Source organism: Talpa occidentalis, unplaced genomic scaffold (genome assembly GCF_014898055.3).
Source record: "Talpa occidentalis isolate TD23 unplaced genomic scaffold, MPIMG_talOcc4v2.1 talOcc4.4, whole genome shotgun sequence".
NCBI lineage: Eukaryota > Metazoa > Chordata > Mammalia > Eulipotyphla > Talpidae > Talpa > Talpa occidentalis.
Window position 1 is genome coordinate 102,199,359 of NW_023604295.1, and position 22,705 is coordinate 102,222,063.

General features: G+C 38.1%; 1 protein-coding gene across 10 annotated transcripts in view; it reads right to left on the reverse strand.

The window, feature by feature from the left end:
- Positions 1-1,242: 1,242 nt before the first annotated feature.
- CEP63 (centrosomal protein 63) overlaps positions 1,243-22,705 on the reverse strand; it is a 45,223-nt gene continuing 23,760 nt past the window's right edge. For 6 of the 10 annotated variants that reach the window (XM_037525953.2, XM_037525945.2, XM_037525949.2 and 3 more), the window contains exons 6-15: positions 21,048-21,161; positions 16,049-16,282; positions 15,675-15,820; positions 14,634-14,771; positions 11,828-11,942; positions 10,806-11,003; positions 9,029-9,115; positions 4,763-4,974; positions 3,654-3,933; positions 1,243-1,777 (exon numbers count right to left, since the gene is read on the reverse strand). In XM_037525953.2, coding sequence (XP_037381850.1) covers positions 1,619-1,777; positions 3,654-3,933; positions 4,763-4,974; positions 9,029-9,115; positions 10,806-11,003; positions 11,828-11,942; positions 14,634-14,771; positions 15,675-15,820; positions 16,049-16,282; positions 21,048-21,161 — 1,683 coding nt within the window. In that variant the 3' untranslated portion in view covers positions 1,243-1,618. Of the gene's footprint in view, positions 1,778-3,653; positions 3,934-4,735; positions 4,975-9,028; positions 9,116-10,805; positions 11,004-11,827; positions 11,943-14,633; positions 14,772-15,674; positions 15,821-16,048; positions 16,283-21,047; positions 21,162-22,705 lie in introns of those variants that run through there. The other 4 variants (XM_037525946.2, XM_037525947.2, XM_037525948.2 and 1 more) reach the window with 4 other exon arrangements.

Here is a 22,705-nt window from a genome sequence, read left to right on the forward strand (position 1 = left end):
CGAGGGTTGCCTTTCACCCATCTCACTGTACTCTCCTTCTGGGACCTGTAATAAATCTTGTAATTTCAAAGAAGTTTGAAAAGGATAACTTGTAGCAACTGGCAAACCCAAATGGGATGCAGTCCTGACATGGAATTTTAGCGAGAGAGAGAATCAAGAGTGCTCTCTTGGGGATGTTGAACACAAAATACCACATTCAGGTGAAGATCTCCCACAAGCAGTCAGAGATCAAAGCAGCTCCAAGAGGAGAGCAAGGTCTCAACATAGGTACCACTGGCCTATAGATGGTATCAAAAGCTACCACTGGACTATAGATGGTATTAAAAGCTTGTCAAACAAATGGAATATTCTAGGGAAGAGGATGCTGAGTAAGAAAACCCACCTCAAAGCCCTAGGGGGCCTTTAGGAGAGGAAAAGCCAGGAAAGTAGAGACAGGGGAATGACCTCCAACTAGGAGTGAAACTAGGAGTGTCAAGTCCCAGAAGTCAAAAGGGGAGGAGGAAGAGACCTACTATGTAAAATGATGTCCGGGGACCTCAAGAATGAGAGAGCATTTTCATGGAGTGGGGGGGAAGTGGGGCTGAGGTGGGTAAGGAATTGGAAAAAGCCAGTGCCTACACTATTGCCAGAAATGTTTGGGTGAGCCAATATATGGCGCATTAAGAGGCATATGAAATTGAGGTGTGCTTTTGCTTTACAGGGAGAAGAAATAACAGGATGTTTGTATGCTGATGGGAAAGATCCAGTGGGGAGAATTGCTGGCGCCTCATCTTCCAGCTGGCAAATCTGCTACATTTCATCTTCCTGTCACTAAGTACCAGATCCTCTACCAGCTTCTCTGGTAGATCTATTTCCTACGATCCTCACATGCTGGCCTCCTTCAGGGCCCCAAGACCTGAATTCTGCTCTTCTCTTCTTCCATGCCCCCCTCAGTAGAGCTCATCAACTCTCCACATTTTCCAGTGCCTACTAGTGCACATTGAGATTTGTCTCCTCAGAAATGCAGCTGAACATTTCCATTGACTTGCCCAGTCACCACACCCCAAAACTAGCTGATTCCCTCCCCACCTCTCTCTTGAGTTTTGAGCAAGAGAGGGCTTGTCAGGGTTCTGTAGCAAGGCCCCTCTAATCACTGCCAGTCAGACTATGCACATGACCAGCCCAAATGGCAAGCAAATGGCTACCAACCCAGCAAATAACCAGTGCACTAAGAGCAAACCCAGCACACCAACCCAGATCACTTCCACTCTGAAAGCCACACCTCTACTACATACTTCCCTTAAGCACCTGTAGTTACTTTATTTTCAACATATATCATAAAATCTTTAGTCTATAATTATTCATATTTAAGTCAGCAAGAGAAAGTATCCCAGTATAAGTATTAATATGAGTGGAAAGTCTAGCAAAGTGGTTTATTCTTACAAGTTATTGCTAGAAAAAGTCCTTCTAGCAAACCTGTGTAGTAACATTCCCTGAGAGAAGTAACAGATTTCTTAATAACTACTTTAGTATGTCTCATCTTTATAATTTTTATACAGTTCATGTGTTTAAAGAGCTGCTACTCCACGTGATAGTAACTCTTTGGTGTTTATTTCCAAGTTTGTGATTTTATAAGAGGCTACTTTAGGGTTGTGAATTGTTTCACTGTCTTTTCACTCTCTCTCTTTAGTTCTTCAATATGGGCATCCAGGCGCTCTAGAATATGATGAGACCTCAGTTCCTCCTCTTCCAAAAATCTTGTAGCTATTGAACCAAGAGGAGACACAGGCAAGGGACACTAGAAGAAAAAATAAAATTTGACATAAGTAAACTGAATATATTTCTAGGACACATTAGTCACGGTATTTTCTAACATGCAGTACTCTAAAAGTTTTTTAAAATCACTTTTTACATCTAAAGAGAGGTTTCTCTGTTTTTATCCTAATAATAACAGCAGAAGAAAAATGTAAGTTTTGCAAAAAAATAACAGAGATCTCTTCCTTTCCAGCTCAAGTTGTAAAATGTAAAGTGTCATATAAATATGAGATATTTGTTATTGGTCTGAAAAGCATCTCAATTTAGATACTTCTACGCTCCAAAGGAATATATATCTAGTGCCTGTTATTTCATTCACTTTTAAAATATGTTACTTTAATTTTAAGGCACAGAAAATCTACCAATAATAAATAAGATACTAGTTATAATCATTATTTTCCCTCTTCTAAAATGTCAGTCCACGGTTCCTTTGTTGAAACCCTTGGGGCAAGTGTTATTTTAGAATTCAGATTTTAGAAAGGTAACATAAGATATACAATATATATCATCAATCCTCACTTGCAGTATTTTCTATTAAGTCACCTCAAAACAGTGAATTAGTGAATACAGAAGCATTGCTCTTACGAGAATCAATCTCTCTCTCTTTTTGATTGTCATCCTAGAACCAATTCATTTATTTATTTCACAAAGAGAAAAGAGGTTCAGAAGTGTTTCGTGACTTCTCCGAGGCTTCCCCAGGTAAGTTGGGATTCCAATCCTGTCCTATGGCCTGAGAGTCTGGGTTTCTTGTATGGCACTGCCCTGCCCCCACCAGCAGCTTCATCCTCTGGTCATCTCTGTGTGGGAGCTGAAATGAGTGGGCAGAGCCCAGTTGACCTCAGCTAGGAAGGTGCAAGTCCACTGACTCAAACTTCTCACAGCTCTGCACAGGGCGGTGAATGAGTGCAGATATGCTGCAAGTCCTGGGCAGGGGTCACACCTGAGTTAGCGGGTATGCGAATTCACAAAACAGAATCCATAACTCATGAAGATTGAGTGTATCACCCTAGCGGAATCTGAGTTACCATCCCATAATCAAACATACTGGTTATTTCTGAGTAAAATGCTAAGTGGGATAAATAAAGTCTATTCATACTATCACATCAGTTCAGTTCAGGTCGGGTTTATTGCCAAATAATTGTTGCCAAACTCAGGGAAGAAAGTTAGTTTTTTTTATTTCTTTGGATTCTAGAATTATATATAAGTGAGTGGAGACTTAATTTGAAAACTAAAGGAAATCTTTCCATGGACTTGTTGACACAGTAAGAAGTCAAAAATACCGAACTTTTGCAAGTATAGGATCATATAAAGGATGGTGGGAAATAATGACCCCGTGCCATGCAAGTGCTCCAATACCAAAGATGGTGGCATCTGCCTGGAAGCTGCAGGAATAAGGAGGCAGCACAGAGGCAAAGGGCAACCTCTGCCCCAAGGCCACCGTCTGGGTGTGGCACCAGACCCTGTCCTGGATGTGTTGGGTGCAGTTCCTTTCTCCACCTTCAACCACCCCGCTTTTCTCCAACAGTTGCTATTTTCCTTCACCATCTATGCATCAGAACTGTCCCAGCATTGAGAGAAACTCCCTGAACCAACCATTCCAATACAAAACTGCCCTTCTCTGAAAAAGGCTGGCAGAGAATTTGTAACTGTCACTTATGTTCTATTTCAGAACTAAGATATATTGAAAAGTAATTAATAGCTGTATCATCACAAGCAAAACCATAAGAGAGAAACACATGAGAATAATCAAGAGAGTCTGTATAGGATGGTAAGAAAAACAAAACCATCACCCTCCTCACCTTTACAATAAAAAATTAAATCAAACTTAATAAACTAGTAAGATCATTCAGTTTCCATACCGAAAATATAAACTCTTCTTGGTCATTTACACTCTCAGAGACAGAGTCAGAAAAGTTGGCTTCATTTGTATCTAGCATTGAAGGCAAAGAGTGAGTTTTACACTGAAAGTTGGAAGGCAAAGAGATGGTAGAGCTGTCAGTACTGATTTGAGGACTCAGGGGGGTGAGGACCCTGATCATGGGTTCTATACTATCCGATGCTTGTCCTCTTGGAGAATGAAGATCTTTTTTGTAGTGCTCAGTATTTATTCCATCATGTCTGTGCTGGCCATGGGTTGGACTGGATAGCAGATTAGAAAACAAAATAAATAAAAAATTGTAGCAACTTTCCTCTTTCCTAACAGAAACTTTGTACTTTATTTACAAATAAACAGGCTAACTACTAAGACTGTAATTTATACAATGAGCCGCCCACTTAGTCCAGGGGTTATTTCATTCATTCAGACCCCAAATATTCAATCCCTACTGCCAGACCCCTGCCCTCACACACAGCAAGGAAAATAGACAAGCTGTCAGTGTAACCTCATGGGGTTAGTGCTGGGAATTCGTGTCCCAGCTTTTTGTGCACACTGTACTTCAGAATTAGAGAGTCCTCTGATGAAGATTTAATTGGAAATCACTCCCAAAGAAAGGAGAATTCTATTGCAATAATACACATTTTACAAAGGGTACTTAAAACCTCATCTGGGTGGGGAATGAGGAGTAGGGATGTGGGTCAGCAAAGGCTTTTGGTAGGAAAACCTGTAAGTCATAGTCAGAGTAGAGCCAGGTGCTTTTTCATTCAATGTTGACTTCTAATGGCAACAGCCTATAATTAATTGACCAAAAATACAAAGAAAGCTTTTTATAAAAAAAACAAAAAAAACAACTTCTACTTGTTACGGGGCATGTGGAATTGGGGAAGTGGAAGGCAGCACAGAAAGGCTCAGTGGAATAAGGACAGTGTTCATACACCCAGAGTGCCTAACACAGACCTGACAGGAGCTTTACTTGTGCACACTATACTTCGGATTTAGAGAGTCCTCTGATAAAAATTTAATTGGAAATTATTTTCAAAAAAATTCTATTACAATGATACACACTTTAGATATACTGCAAAGAAATTTTACTTGAAATCTGTATTCTTGAACTCTGTTGCTCTGCTGTGTGTCGGTTTAAAGGCTCTGTCATGGGTTTTTTTGCACATGTGAGCAGAAACAGAAATCTCCAGCTTAGATTTAGTATCCATCAAATCTTTCTGTAGTTGTTGATTTTCAGACACTAATTTACTTAATGTCTCAATATAATTCTCCTGAAGGTCTGCTAGTGAAATATCTTTTGCCTAATAAAAAGAATACTAGAGTCACTTCATTTGCATAAGTATACTTGTGATCTGTGATACTACCGGTAGAAAATTAGATTTATTTACTTTTTTCAGTTGTAATTAGTTCATCTATGGCTTTACTTTGCTTTTCCAGGATTTGTTTTGGGGCTTTTTTATTATTTATTTATTTATTTATTTATGCATACAAGAACTGGAGTGTAGGCCAGAGGTATCTGTGGGGGGAGGGTAGGAAGGGGTAAGAGGACTCACCAGGAACAGAGTGGGGAACAGAACAGGTAGAGTCACTGAAATATACTGCTAAGGGGAGCAGTGGGCGAGACAGGAGAAGTCTGCTGTGCCATGTGGGCCAGGTGGCCTGGGACTGAACTCATGCCACAGTGGCTGGTGATAGCCCAACAGTGCTGCTTCCTCAACCCCTGCACCACCAGGGAAGTCCTGTTTTTGGACCTTGAGACTAAGCAAAAGTGTTCTATTTCTTACAGCAAATGGGGATGAAAAGTTCAAAGCACAGTGAGAATCCCCATTGTGCCAAGGCATAAATATTCAAAGAGCTGGTGGAAGGATGGAACTAGGATGGAGGAAAGTTATGAGTGAGAATCAGAAACGGGGGAAAGGTAGCAGCCATGGGTTCTTTCTCAGGAAAGAGAAGATTGACTAGCACCCAGTAGCACCCAGAACATCTGTAGAAGAAAATCAACAGTCCTACTTCAAAAAAAGAAATGTGAGGGCCTCCCCTGGTGGCGCAGCGGTTGAACGCTGGACTACGAAGCTGCCCGCAGCCTCTGCAGCGCCAGTTCGATCCCCAGTCACAGGGCAAGGGTCCCACATGGTGTGCAGACCTCTCCTGTCGCCCGCTGCTCCCCTCAGCAGTGTACTTCGTCAGTCTGCCTGCTCTGCTCTCCCCTCTGGCTCTGGTGAATTCTCTCACCCTCCTGCGCTTCTGACTGTACCCAGTGCTTGTATAAATAAATAAATAAATAAATCTTGAAAAAAAATAAAAAAAGAGAAATGTGAACAGAATATTCTGAAAAGGAGTTCTGACTGGCAGGGCCAAATTTTAAATAAATACTCTCTGGTTTTAAATACTTTCACGTAACATTGGCACCCATTCTTGTGTGTGAAATGAATCTGGACATGCTAAAGCAGCATGCAAGTACAGGGTGAGAATTAATATTCTGTGATCATAAATTTAATTGTTCTTCAATTCAAGGTGTTTCCCAGTAATACAGTACATGAAAAAACAGTAGTCTGAACCATATTTTTCTAGTGACAAAATATTTGAATTAGCATTCTGAAAAATTATGGTAATCTTCTTTGGAGTTTAATACATTATTTAGCTTGGTCTTTTCTGTAAAGAATTCCCTGTAAAGTTAGCCAACAGTGGTCTCAACAACAGATTTACTTAATAAAATATAAACTTTAAAATACAACTACCTATCAGTAGTGACGATCAGTTACAAAACATTTTAACAAGTTGTCAGTGCCAGATAAAATCTCAAACAAAAAAAACCCATTTGCAGGTCATATAAGTTAACTTGAAAACATCTGTCAGTAATGGGGTAAATTATTTTATCAGAGTTTTTGCTTTTGTTATTGAGATAATTAATCTTATTTGAAAAAGATATTGAAGCCAAGCTTTAATATGAAAGAGTAATTCCACCTTGCTAGGTGGTAAAATGGAAAAAAGGCACTTTCTAATAATTATTCATAATAATGATCAACATAACATGGTCACACTATAACTTCAAAACCAAAGGAAGTTTACACTGCTGACAGGATTTTCACTAGTCAGAGTTTGATGTCTGATATCATTAAATACACTTTTTTAAAAAGATAATGATTGCCTTTGCCAGGCATCTTTTTAAGTTTTTCTCAAAGTTACTATTCTATTAACAACAATTACAGATAAGTGAGTATGAAGGTTAATACAAAACCTGCATAACAGACACCTAGGTATGTAAAGAAAGGATAGTTCTATCACTGTTAGATGGAAGTGTCAGAAGAAATTAAGTTGAACAAAATCTCTGGTCAGAATACAGCAGAGTTCCCAACAGAAGTTAAGATTCTCTTAGTCAGGGATTGCCATATACTGAGCCTTTTAAAGATTTTTAAAATCTTCCTTGTACTTAAAAAAAAGTCCTTTCATTTTTGGAGGGATTAGAAGAGGGTGCATGATTAAATGCGTACTTTTATCTGCCACTTTAAATGACAGCATAACACTTCATACTGAAAGTCACAAATTAACAAATCTATAAACTGACATTGAGTTCATTTCAAAATTTTGAATATTGCAAACAACAGTGAAATGACCATTTTTATACATTTGCTCCTATAGGATGGGTTCTTTGGGAATGAAAACTGTTATGACCTTTATGGGGAACTATTCAGCAAAAACCATCAAAGTCAGAAATGCACATGACCCAGAGTTTATAGGTTATATATATTTGTAGGTTTGATGGATATTGCTAAACTGTCCTTTGAAAGGCTCTATCAATTTATTTTCTCATTAACAGAGCATAACAGTGCCTGCTTCCTTACATCCTTACCAGCACTGGTTCTATTAGTTTTTAAAAATCACTGTAAATACAACTGGCAAAGACTATTTGTTTATTTTGTTTTGATTATTAGGGAGGTTTAACAGCTTTCCTTGCTCCCTGGATTTTTTTTATTACTTCTACAAATTACCTATTTATGTCCTTTGCCCATTTTTCTACTGGTTTATCTTTTTATTATCTTTATAGGAAAGTTCATGTATTAATATTTTATATTAACATTTTGTCTGTTTATAGAATGTTTTCCACCAGCCTATTAGGCTTTCTTTTTTAATGGGCCTTATTTGCCATCCAGAAAGTTTTTATATTATAAAATTCTTTATGGTTTTATGATGCTTACAGAGACTCTCACCCTTCCAAAAGATTATAAAAATAGTTCCCCGGGCCTCCCCTGGTGGCGCAGCGGTTGAGCACTGGGTTGTGAAGCTCCTGCAACCTCTGCAGCACCTGTTCTATCCCTGGCCACCCGCAAGGGTCCCACATGGTGCACAGACCTCTCCTGCCGCACCCGCTGCTCCCCTCAGTAGTGTATTTCGTCAGTCTGCCTGTTCTGTTCCCCGCTCTGGTAAATTCTCTCACCCTCCCACGCTTCTGACTGTACCCAGTGCTTGTATAAATAAATAAAATAAAAATCTTTAAAAAAAAAAAATAGTTCCCATATTTTCTTGTAGTTGAAAGAAGTATTCATCTACTGTTTTCTATTTTCTCTTACCCCAGTCTCAAAAATCCATGACTATAAAATTAAGCTGCTTAGGGGCAACAGGGGCACTGTATAACTATGCATCTTTAGAGGCACACACTCTTTGGAGGGACAGAAAAAAAGAATTTCTACAACCTGGGGCATTTGACATATACCAAGAAAAGATGGAAGCACAGATGGGTCATTTTGCAAATTATGAGAATTTCATAACAAAATAATTAAAAGAGAACACACAGTATTTATAATTTACTGTGAACTAAAGAAGCTCTTTCTGGTTTCACAGTATACATTTCTTACCTCCCTGCTATATTATTCTCAGTCTCTTAAGGCAAGAATCCTATCTTAGTCATCCTGTCTCCATGACATTGTCTACTAAAATGCCCTAAACATACAAGATTCAAGAATCTTGTATTTCTGACTTGTAGAAATATAATTAAAATTATATTACTTAAAAGATATACTTTATAGTGAAAATATATTGAAATCAATAATTATAACAGCATCTAAAAATGTATTTTGTACTTACTAAATACCAGGCTCTGTACTAAGCCCTTTATATACATTCTCCCTATTGAGAAACAGACTGTACATGTATTTTTATCATGTAAATAATACAAAAATTATCTTTCAATTGCTGGAGTAGAATCATATTTTGCTCACTTCCATCACTGTCTTGACTTCTTCTAATGTGAGAGTTTCTGCAGAAAAATTATTCCACAGTTTGATCTTTATCTTTACAATAACTGTCTCTATAAGGTAACTGTTTAAGGGTTTGGGTAGTAGACAAATATTTATATACCTCATGTAAACCCAATTCTAATTTCATCACCATTTCAGAAAGATGACGATTTTCTAATTTGAGTGACTCCAGTTGATCCAAAATCTCCTAAGAAGGGAAAATCATAAAAAAATAAATATAATAAGTAAATCAAACTCACCTTCCAAATTTTCCACATGTAATTCGTATACACACACACACATACAAATATACTTTCATAAAAGATTTTTTAAGGTATTTCAAGATGAATTAATACACGTCATTAAAATATTGTTCTAAGGTGAGTCAGTTTCTGGTGAATTCCTAACCTCTCTCTCCTCTAAGGTGGCTTCTACTTCCATCAAGTGGCTTGTACTCCATTCACAAAGTAATAACTTGTTTTCAGTTCTCATTCTCTTTTGTTTTTCTGCTTGACCATTCCTACTTGAAAAGATTAATGCCCTCCTAAGGTTCTTGATTCCTCAGTAAAAACTATTTGATTTCCTTCCTTATTGCTATTTAATTTTATAACCCCATTCCAATACCTTTTTACCCTAAATGAGGAGTATCCTAAGTTTGAGTTCAAGTCCCTGCTCTTCATACTCCATGCTTTCTCATGATAAGGTCTAAGTCTCTCAGGGTATTTCAAATGTCAAATTCATGCAAAGACACAAAGACTTCAGTAGCTAAATATCTTACCTTGATTTTAAACTTGAACTCTAGGTCTCCTGTAGAATGGACTATTAGATATTTCCATATGAAAGTCCAGTTTTTATCTCAATTCAAATGTATCAAACCAGTATCCCCTCTACCATATTCCCCATTTTGTTTACTTGCATAGAAATTCATTACCTTCCCCAAGCTGCTTCCTATCTTTTCTCTATTTCACTAAAGAACATCAGGTTCCATTTAGTTGCTCAAGCTTACATCCTGATTAACAGCTTTTTTTCACTCTAATTCACTCTCCCTGTCTAATCAAATACAAAGTTCAGTTAGTTTTACTAGTCAACTATCTCCAAAATTCATTCACTTCCTTCTCTATCCCCTGCCCACACCTCCCCTGCCCCTGCTGACCACCACTGCACTGCTGAAGCAGCAGGCTGCCTCCTCGCTTACTCCCATGTGATGGCTACTCTGGCCTAAGACATTCTCTACTGACCTCAAGATAACGCTAAAGGGCCTCCCCGGTGGCGCAGCGGTTGAGCGCTGGGTTGCGAAACTGCGCGCGGCCTCTGCGGCGCCGGTTCGATCCCCGGCTGCTCCCCGGCCACTGGAGGAGGGTCCCACATGGCGTGCAGACCTCTCCTGCCGCCCGCTGCTCCCCTCAGCAGTGTACTTCGGTCCTTCTGCCTGCTCTGCTCCCCGCTCTGGCTCTGGTGAATTCTCTCACCCTCCCGCACTTCTGACTGTACCCAGTGCATGTATAAACAAAACAAACAAACCAGCAAACAAATAAATAAAGCATGCCGCTATTAAAAAAAAAAAAAAAAAAGATAACACTAAAGCTCCTTAACAAGGCTGGGGGCCCTTCAGGAGCTTGTCCCTGCTTCCCAGTCTCGTCCCTTGGCACTCACCCCACTTGGACTCTAGTTTGTCACAGTGAACATGTCACACTTTCACCATACACCATGGAAACAGTCTCTATTGTATTCTCACCTCCCCACCAATCCTCGCTGGAATGATTGTTACCCCGCATACCCTGAACCCAAAGCAGATGTCTAAAAACGTACTGAATTAAATAACACAGAAATTATATCTTTAATAAATTCAATCCTCAAAAACAAACTTCTAATAAATAGAGTTTTTGGTCAAGCTTTACCTTATGCTCTACTGCTTTTTCTTCTGCCTTTTGTATCTCTGCTTTGAGTCGCTTTTCCATGTCAGAGGAGGAACTTTTGGCAGAAGCAATAGTGATATCTCGTTGATGTAACTCCCGAGTTAGCTGGGAGATCTCCAACTTCATTCCTTCTAGTGCAGAACTATAGCTCTGGTCAGTCTGTAAAATCTGCTCTTTTAACTACAAAGAAATAGAAAGGAAAACCCAACAAATTAAGAGGTACAAAAATTAAAGCAGGTAGATAGAAAATACATTAATAGTTAAAATAATAGCAGTTTTGCCTTTTTACCTCAAGACATGAATTTTTTTCTAAATTCAATGTGCAGGAAACTGGCAATTTACCAAGTTGCACAATTGTATTAAAAGTTAGGTATACAGACCTACAGTCTTACTTGATCTAAAAACAGGAAAAGATGGTTATTCTCCAGTGTGGAAAACCAGTGCCAACATCCAGGCATACAGTATTTAGATGGCAGCACCTGGGACCATCACTTTTTTTAGTTGCAAAATCTAAAAAGTTTGCTTATATGCCTTCTTGGTCTACAGAAGATAATAGGCAAGAGGAAAAAAAGCCTTCTAGAAGAAATCGCAAAGACATAATAAAAAATATGAGTCAACAAATAGGACAGGTAGGGTCCATAGAGCAGAGACAAAAGTTCTGCAAACCTTAATAGTCAATGTGGGCACTACAACAGGAGAAATTATATACCCATATTCATCTCTAGTCAGTAAGAAAATATTAACACTAGCCCATATATCTTTTTGAAAGCAAGAAAGTGTATCTTAGACATCAAAACATGATTAAAATAAAGTTTAAGAGTTCAAAAGGGGTAGGCTTCAGGTATGTTGCAAATATATATTTGGGGCCAGAGAGTGCCAAAGAAAGATGACACTTGGCCGTAGCACATTCCAAGTGCTCTAAAAAGAACTCCTATAACTTCCCAATCCATTGCCCGGTCCATAAATACACGTAACTTTGCAATCCCAGGCATGAGGATTTTTACCTTCTTAATCTCTGCCCTATACTCATTGTTATGCACTTCCATCTTCTTTAATTCTTCATATTTTTCCATTAGTTCTTGGCTCAGCTGTTTACATGTGGTACCCACAGATTCCAAGCTATAGAACATAAATAAGATCACATATTTAAGACAAAATAAAGCCCCTGAAAACCCACAAATTGAATTATCTAACTTACCTTCGTAATGTACACATTAAAATTCATTTTCAATTTCCTTATCAGCAGAGGCAGATAAATTCAATTCAAACTTCTGGAGATACTATTGATTTCTGTGTTTACCTATATCTTTACCTCTGCTTAAAATGTAACAGGTTACAATATTATAAAAATTAACAGTGATTTAGCTAATTTGTTCTATCCAGTTGTACAGAAGCTACCATCACAAGTTCAGTCTTCGTCACACTTAATTACAATTCCATCCTATATATAGCTGCCAGAATAATCTTCTTTAAAGGGTTTCCAACTTGTCACCCTTACTTAAGAATTAATCCCTCTTCAGCTATAAGATCCTCAGGGGCAACATACCCCTCTTATCTCACACTGCTTATTTCTACTAATAAAATCTTCTTGCTTCTAAATCGATAGGCTTTACTGTCTGTAATATGCCATTTGCTTTGCCTGACTCTTATCTCTTGATATACCATCACCTTGACCACAAAGCACCTTCCTCTCCTTTCCTGGGAAAGGATGGTCAACATCCTTTCAAGAATCAGAATGAGCATTTACCTGGTAGAGTCACCCCACCTCTCTCCCCCTAACTACCTTAAAAACAAGTTAATTTCAATGTTTATAGCTTGAGTGTAGAAATTTTCTAGAACTTTCTACTTTAAATTGTTCTAGGGTTCTTTATCGTGTATATTTTGCCACTCAAACTATAAATTCTGTGATTAAAATAATATTTTTTACATATTTCCCTCCAACCTTGCTTATCATGCCCTTAGTCCTGCATCACTTGGTTCTAAACTGTTCAAGAAATACTTAATAACTACACCTAGATTGTTTCCCCAACATAACCAACTTTCAGATAAGCTATGATTCAAAAATACCATCTTGACACTACAACAATGCTGTTTTAGGACATACTTTGTTTAAATTGAATAACATGAATACACTTTCTTAAAGGGCTCCTTCTCTATTTGCCTTTTGATACAAAAAAATAATAATCTTTAAAGTCATTGCTTTATTACTGAACACTGGTATTTATATTTAATCCAGCATCACTTATTTATGAAAATCCCAGAATCTCATTTATTTATTCCTTAGTATGTGATTATATGTGTCAAAACATGAGGGAGAGAGAAAAGACAAATTAGAGGTGATCTTGTCCTAACAGCAAATAGGAAGACTAGGGCCTAAAGTGGCAAAGGTGTACAAGTCATACTGTTTAGTCAGAAACAAGAGGCAAATCTTCAGAATCCTGATGGGAGTACATTACATACATGTAAAAGGTTACCAAAAGCAAATCAGTGGAAAATCCATGATAAAAATGTAAGTTTTAGTTCTGTCAAAAAGCATAAGCTTTATTTTATTCACCCTAAAGTATGCATGTATATCTCAATAATAATAACCAAGAATACCCTAAGTATTCCAAGGTAAAAAAACAAAAATGTGTGTGTGCACATATAGTTAATATGTAAAGAATATACTTAGTGGTTTACAAGAACAGAAATAAACATGAAAAAAATGTTATTATTTAAAGATAAACTAAAAGGGATAAAAATGGCAATATTTTTGTTGTTTGCCTAAAAGATAACAGTTTTTATATTTTTATCTTTTACATACAGAAAATGTTAGTGTAAGAGTAATCATGATTCTGGGCCTCCCCGGTGGCGCAGCGGTTGAGCACTGGGCTGCGAAGCTGCCCGCAGCCTCTGCAGCACCAGTTCTATCCCCGGCCGCCAGCGAAGGTCCCACATGGCACACAGACCTCTCCTGCCACGCCCGCTGCTCCCCTCAGCAGTGTACTTCATCAGTCTGCCTGTTCTGCTCCCCGCTCTGGCTCTGGTGAATTCTCTCACCCTCCCGTGCTTCTAACTGTACCCAGTGTTTGTATAAATAAATAAATCTTAAAAAAAAAAAAGAGTAATCATGATTCGTATTTAAAACAAAATATCATATTCTTTCCAGTTAAGAAGGTTATAGCTATGAAAGACAAAAATGATCCTTAAGTATGATAACGGTATATGTGAGTGGTTGTTTATCTCATAAGACAGGAATCTATTAAAACCCAAAGAAATATCAACATTTCAGAACAGAAGGACAGAATACCATGCGTCCAGTCCCGTGAGGGAGGTGGTATTGAAGGCATTGCACAGGTGAAATGGGAGAAGTATGGTCAGTATAGACAACTCTTTGGAAGAATCTGATTTTGAAAGAGAGCAAGAATTATGGAAGAAACTTAATGGGGATGTTGGATTAAAGGAGTGATTTCCCCCTCAAGATGGGAAATATTAAATCATATTTTAAACCAGTGGAAATGACCTAGAAAGAGAAGAAAAACCAGCAAAAACAGTACATGAGGAGAGTCCCAGGAGTCTGAACAGACATATAATCTGTCAATTCACCAAAGTAACAGATATGCATAAATGAAGTCAGACTGGTCAATATGGTGATAGAAAGATTAAGAAATAGTCTTTTAACTGTTTCTGTTTTCTCAATGAAGTAAGAACTTAGACATTTGTGGAAGCTAGAGAAAATATTTATTTTTTCACTAAGACTATTAAGTTTTCCAATATGATCAAAAATTCCCTGTACTAACTTGAACATTAATTGTTTGTATAATTGCCTACCTGCCTTCCAGACGAGTCACCTCTGCCTGCAGAAGTTCTTCACTAGTGTGGGTAAAGTCCAGCTGGGACAACACATTTTCTAAACTCCCCTGCCCTTGAGAGATGTATTTCCTTTCTGTCTGAGACTCCTCCAGTGACCTATGGAGGGACATAAGAAGACAGTTAAAGGTTTTTCATCTTTGAAAACAGAAACAATACACATACCAGTTTATATTTCCCAACTGTTTTTAATGAAATCGTTGGAAGTCTTCAGTTTCTCTCTTGCTCTACAAAAAAGAACACTGGGAAAGTAAAAAAGACGAGATGATGCTTCTCAGAAAAGTCAGCAGCAGTTTACTCCTTCCTCAACTGGAACTTGGCCTGTTTTCCAAAGGAGAAGTGTAAAATGACAAAAATTACCGTGTCGACACTTGATAACTAGAGTTAAAAGAAACTAAAAGTTACAGGAGAGTTCTGGCAAGAATAAAAATGTGCGTTAGAGTTAAACCAAAAAAAAAAAAAAAAAAAAAAAAAGGAATGTAGCTCCTCTGTTACCTTTTATAACAAACCTTAGCAATAATTTTATGTAGAAATAAAATTAGTTTTAGCAATTTTTTCTAAAAGGGCTATCTCAATAAATGGCTGTCACTGATGATAAGCAGCTACTAATCATGAGCTATTCTATTCTATCAAGGAAGATAGGCCTTCCAGGAGATGTGAAATACAATTCCATTCACATTTGAAGTTTCACCAAGGGTACAGACTAAACTAGGGAATTTTAACTTTCTAAATATCAGTCTCTTGGTTAGAGACACAATTGGAAGCAAAAAAAACTAACCATATGTAATTTGATCCTGTACCTCTAAATCACATACAGTATTGTAAATCAATATCACATCAATAAAATTAAAATTAAATAAAAAATTTAACACAGTAATTAAAACTGAATAAGAAAATTTATAATATGATCAAACACAAAATTACAATTATGCAATATTAAAAATGATATTTATGTCAAACTACCAAATGGTTAGGATTAATAATATTTAAGATTAGATATACCTCATTATCTCTACTGTATGTTGAGTATCAGTTGTTTTTAATTTAGCTTTAGCTTGTAGCTTCTCCTTTTGCACTCTTGCCTCACGGGTGAAATTTTCCTGAGACTGAAGAGCTGCCTTTAGTTCTCTCTTTTCTTCCTGCAGAACCTACAAAATATTCAGAAAAATGTCATATTTATTTCCATTTATCTATTTCATGAGAAAAGGAAGCAAGTTATGTAATAGGCACAATATTAATAAAGTTACTAATATTTGATCCACTGGCTACAGATTAGGGTAGAAACCATAGAGTTCAGAACCTAATTCTAGGTTAATCAGTCTCTCTTAAAACACTCATATACAGATTCCCCCATCTGTAGTAATTTTAAAGCACACCTCTAACAGTTTTTCTGATTCCCTCAATTTTTCTTCTTTTTGTTGCTGATCATGCATAACAGTCATATTAGTTCCAACCAAGTCATTGACCCTCATGGTGAGGCGCTCTATTTCCAATTCATTGGCACAGATAGTGTCATTGGCCCGCTGTAGCTTACTGCTCAGGTGTTGAATTTCTGACTGGCTAGATAGCTCCACAGACTCTAATTTCTGTTTCCGATTGGCAAGCTGAGCCTTGAAACACAAATTGGTAGAATTGAAATAAAAGAATAAGGAACGAATAAGGAAACTGAGTTGTACTTCCATAAAAACATAAAACATTATCTTATGAAAATATATATAATAATCCATTGATGATAAAACCTAGTAATAAAGGGGAACATTCTCAACTCAATAAAAAAAATTCTACAAAATCCCTATAACTAGCATCGTAAACTTGAAGTTTTCCCACTAAGATCAGGAACAAGACAAGGATGTATCCTCTTGTTGGTTCCTTTTCAACATCACACTGATGTCCTTGCTTGTCCAATACGGCAAGAAAAGGAAATAATGGGGCCTCCCCTGGTGGTGCAGCAGTTGAGCACTGGGCTGCGAGGCTGCCCTCAGCCTCTGCAGCGCCGGTTCGTTCCCCGGCCGCCGGCGAGGGTCCCACAAAAAAAAAAAAAAAAAAAGAAAGAAAAGGAAATAAAAGGTAATCAATCAGATTGTGAAGGAAGACATAAAACTGTCTTTGTTCACAGCTAATATAATCATCTATGTAGAAAATCTACAAAAACCACCAAAAAAGAGTTGTGGAATTAATAAGCAGTTTCATCAAGGTTGCAGGATACAAGGTTAATATAGACAAGTGAATCTCTTATATACCAACAATGAACATCTGGAATTAGAAATTAAAAACAATATCATTTACATTAATTGAAAAACTGGAATATTTAAGTATAAATCTAACAAAATATGTACAAGATTTTTGAGGTAAACTACAAAGCACTAAATAAAGAAAGAGATGTTCCTTGTTCATTGTTAGAAAACTCAATATCGTCAAGATCAGTTCTTCCCAATGTAATCTACAGATTCGACACAATACCAACCAAAATCCCAGCTAGTAACTTTATAGATATTGACAAATTGATTCTAAAGCTTATATGAAGAAGCAAAAGACCAGAATAGTCAACACAATATTGAATGCAAAGAACAAAGCTGAATGACTACCTGACATCATGATTTGTATGAAGTTACAGTACTTAAGACAATGGCAAAAAAGAATAGACACATGGATCAATGGGACACAATAAAGAAGCTGGAAGTAGAGCCCTATGAATACAGAAAACTGATCTTTTATAAAGGAGTAAAGGCAACACAATGGAGCAAAGACAGTTTCTGGAACAAATGGTACTGGAACAAGTGGTCATCTACATGCAAAAAAAATGAATCTACACAGAACTTAGAACCTTCATAAAAATTAACTCTAAATGGATCATAGTCCAGCAATTCCACTCCTAGGTATTTACCCAAAGGACACAGAAACATCAATTCCAAAGAACACCTGCACCCCTATGTTTATAGCAGCACTATTTACAATAGCTAAGCTTTGGAAACAGCCCAAATGCCCAAAAATAGATGACTGGATCAAGAAGATGTGGTACATATATACCATGGAATATTACTCAGCCTTCAAAAAAGATAAGCACATGCAATTTGCAGCAACATGGATGGCGCTGGAAGGGATCATGCTCAGCGAAATAAGCCAGAAAGAAAAAGAAAAATACCGGATGGTCTCACTCATAGCAGGAATCTAGAAAACTTAAATAAGGGATCAGGAAAATGAATAACTATAAGAAAGTGAAAATCAAAATCAACAAAAAACTATGAACCAGAGACACTTTTTGGGGGGTGGGGGCCGGGAGGGGAGGGATTGGGGTCAGAATGGGGCATGTGCAGTTGTATGGGGGAATATAAAAATAAAATTTATTATTTAAAATAAATAAATAAATAAATAAATAAATGGATCATAGACCTAAATACAGAATGTAAAAGTATAAAACTCCAGAGTACAACAGAAAACCTAGATGACTTTGGGTATGGAGAAGACTTTTTATATACAACACTAAAGGCATGCTCCTTGAAAGAAATAAATGATAGACTGAAAATTAAATTAAAAACTTCTGCTCTGTCAATGTCAAGAGAATGAGAAGACAAGACAGACTGGGAAAAAATATCTGCACAAGACATACCTGATAAAGACTATTACACAAAAATTAAAAAACACTTAAAATTCAACAAAAAGAAAATAACTCTATTAGAAAAAGGGATTTTACACTGAGGGTGGGTACCAGGCGACAGAGGAATAGTGAAATTTTGTTAAGGAAAGCGGTGCTTGGAAAAAGGAAGGATTGGTTCTGTCATCAATTTCTGGATGTTTCCTGAGCTAGAAAATTTAGTCAAACATAGTGCATCTCAAATTAGTTTCATTCAATGATATATCTACCGAAGTGCATACAAAAAAACTACTTTAGTAGCTATCCCATAGACCTATAGGCTATAGCTCCTATAGACTCAGATATTTTTAGGCTACTCTAGCCATACTGGTCTTTAGCTGCCAACTCTAGTGTTCATAAATTCTAATCCAGCATCTACACACTGAATATGGACATAAATCAAGTGTGTAAGTAAAATTGTTACAGGGTCTCCACCTGGGCCATGCTGCCTGCAAGGCAGGGCATGGCATCTTTGTTGGTGCTGACACATGTTGCCTCAGCCCACTACCTGCAGACAGCCCCTGCCCTGGCCCCAACATTCACCACCTGCAGGCAGCCCCAAGGTCACTCCAACAGTAAGTAGTATTGGTTTCTCACCCCACAGTAAGCTAACCCTGGGGCTCTGGCAGTGGAGGCAATCCCCAAGCCCTATAGCTGCTGGTTCAGAGCCACAGAAGCACTGGCCTCCGGTGGGGCAGCTCCAGTCATATGACTCCCAGAAGCTGAAGGGAGAGAGGCAGTCCAACAGGGTGGACTACCAACAGTAGCCTGTTCTGCATCCCCTGGAACCCATTAAATGGATCAATTGAATACAAAGTCCAATGGACTAATCAATCAGATTCCAGCTCTCTGGGTTCACTCAAGCCTTTGAGTTCATTGCATGAACTGAAAATGGAGCCAGGTGACTGGTGCTTAACTGGCACCAAGACTGAAAAACAGTCCATCAGGCTTATAAGATGGGGACCCTGAAGAGGATATAAGCAGGATAAGAGCAAGCATGAGACATTTAGCAGACAGTCTGTGAAAAGGTTTCATTAGACAGCTTCAGAAGAGGATTCAGAGGATGTCTGCAGACCCTTCACAAATCTTTCAGACCTTCATAGACTTTCAGACCTCCACAGACCTTTGCAGAGACCTCACTGCTGCACCTGCCTCTGGCCTTGCCAGTTATATGGCCTATAAAGAGCACCCTAGGCCTAAGTCCACTGTCTCAAAGAGCTGTTTGCTATTGAATTACGCCAATATCCCACAAAGAGCTGTAATGCTGGTGTCTCTGATGCCGCCGTCTGGTGATAGGTGCTGACTGGCACAACTGACCAGCGCGTTGTGTCTGGCCACCTTTGAGAGCTGTCCACTACTTCTGGATCATTGAGCACCACCTCCTGATGCTGTTGAGTCTGGCACTGTCTGCACCAGAATCCAGTGTGTTCAGCCCAGTCTTTACACTATGGCTGTGGGCTGCTGTGGTGTCACCTCAGCAACTTCACCAGTGATCACCTCCAGCAGCTACGATGAATTAGATCCTGGCACACTGCTTACCAGTGTGCTACCAACTCCCTCATTGACAGGATAGTGCCATCTTGCTTAAATGGCCTTTGTTTTGGACTGCTGGACACTGTGGACACTATGTATGGTGAGACAGCCTTTGCAAATAAACCCCACTAGAGCAGCCTAAGCCTGAGTGGTCTTGTAATTGTGAGCACACGGGTGAGAACGCACAGTGACCTGTCCCCCAACTTGGCACTGTTTTATAATTTCTCTTAATCTAAATATTTTTTAAAGGTACACAATTTTATTTTTAAAACATAAGCTGTAATGTCTCTGGCAAGCCTATCTGCTGCAGATTTAAATCTGTAATTGTATGTAGTATAGAACCCAAATTCTGTATTACGGTCACATTAAGTACATGCTCCACAATGCCCACTACGGGGAGAAGGCAAAAAGACAAACAGTGTCTGTATAAACTACAAATCAAGATTCCTGCATAAAGAACCAATTTTTTTAAAAATCAGATTCCTACAATAGTGTGAAGGGACACTGTGTAGGTCTAGATCCACAACAATAACTGTGAGGCACTCAACTGTCTCCAAACTTTTAATATACAATGTAAACTTTCTTCCCAAGAGGAAAATTTATACAGAATCCTGTGTAGAACAGAAACTGGGTGAGAGAGAAAAAGCTGGAACCCAGCTTGCTGAACCTCCCCAACGTCACCTTAACCTGCATGCTTTTAGTTAGTGTGCACACCAATGTAGTGTGAATCACTCCATATCTGTGTGCAAACAAAGCAGACTAGCTGCTCCCAGGCCAAATGAGGCACCTCAATCAAGGTACTCAGCTATCACAGAAATGGAGCAAGACACAGACAGAAGTAGATCAAGGCAAGAGTCAGAAATAGTCAGAACAAGGAAGCCAGAGACTCAATAACGGAGCCAGAAAGAAATGGAAAAGCCGACAGAGAGAGAAAGGAAGGCAGAGAGGCAGAATCCAAAATGAAGAGAATGAACATGACTTAAGCTGGAATGCGCATAAGAAGGCAAGACAGTGAAGAGAGTGAGAGAGCAATAAAGAGAGCATGAATGAGGGAGCCAGGGACTCAGGGTGCCAGGGAGCCAGGTAGGAGAATAAGCAAGTGGGTGTGAGGACATGAGTGATATGAAAGAGCAAACGTGTACTACATTAAGGTAGTTCAAATTTAATCAAGACCTCTCTGCCTCTTATTATTTTAAAATGTCTTAACCTACCTGAATTATCTCTGATTGTTCAGCCAGGGCCTTCCTTTGTGCCTCCAGAGATGATACCTGTTGCTGATAAATCAAGCGTTGCTTCTCCCAGTCCAATGATTTCTGACGAAATTCCTGAAGAGGCAATTAAGGTACTTAACTTCTAAGTGCTTCCCCTTGCTGTCACTATTTTGAGATTCACTTTTACTTTAATTTTTCCCCATGTCCCTGGGTGCACAGGCACCTTTCTCCACAGCAGGAGCCCCATTACTCACTTAGCTGACGGAGCTGGAGAGGTACACTGGATTCCTTACACACTGCCTCTAGACACCTAAATTTAACACCCTAATGGTGAAGCATATGAAACACAGATGCTAAATACTGAGCCCATGATGATTCTCATAGACTTGCTGCCACCTAAAGGTTGTTAAATATTTCAGCAATTTTCTTTTTAAAGAAAACTGATGCTAATGTAACTGAAATTTCAGTATAGGATTATAGATATCTCTCATCATCCAAATTCTTGATATTCTAACCCAGTAAGCGAACAGCCTCAAATAAATATTCAGTAAAGCCCCTCAGTAGCCCAATTCTTACTTTTCAGTTTCTAATACTCAGAAACCAAGCAGATTCAGGTAATACAATATTCTTTGATATTTAAAGTTTTACTCTCAACAGAATTGCAAAAACTTTAACAGCAAGAGAAATCTGCATTAAATTTTAATAGATATTTATAACCCAAAGTCAAATAGTAGTTACTTTAAGCACATGATCAAGAAAAATGAGTCCAATATTTATGAAAACAAAGCAAATCAAAGGAGACGGAAACTTAGTGTTTCTATCACTCTCCTCCCAGATCCTCAACTATAGAAGTCTCCTGTTAGCTTCAGGTAATTCAGATAATTTAGTTAACCAACTTGCTGATAGTCATTCGCTCATTCACTCATCCACAACAGAATCATTTTGCCTATTGTGTAGAAAAAAAGAGAATCAGGGTTTTAGGTTTTAGAAAACTGAGGAGCAGAGCTACCATTAGATCAAGCAGGAACAGTGCCTAGAAGATAGGGAAGAGAAAATCAGGACCTTTATTTGGACATTTTAAGTTTGAGACAGCTTTAAACATCAAAGTGGAGATGTGAGATAGGAGGTTGGAAATAATTCTGTAGCAAAGAGTAGGATACTGAAATCCTGAAGAATTATGGTAAGAATTACATTGAAGAGAGAGAAACAATGAATTGGAAGCTAAAATTTGAGGAAGAAGTAATGCATGGCTCAGAATACAACTACTATGCTTGTATGTACACTGGTTGGTGATGTAGGCTGATGAATGAAATCAAAGATGGGGTTTTGAAGTAGAATGAAAAGAAAAGCAAGAAGATGAAGGGTTTGGGGATAAACACCCAGGTATCACTGAAGAGGGCTGGAAGGGAAACGGTAGCTGTGTAGTGCTCAGATTCTAAATTCTTCAAATATATAAAAATATTGAGATGTAAAAGAATACTAAATACAGAAATCAGAATCTAAGTTGTAATAATATATTGGCATTTGTGGGAAATTTGTCATTCTGAGTAAAAAAATTATAAGTAATCATACAAAGATGTCAAACAATGCTTGTTGAATTCAGCTAGGGGAGCTGGATAAATGCAGGTTCTTAAGTCCCATGCCATACTGTTGGGTGC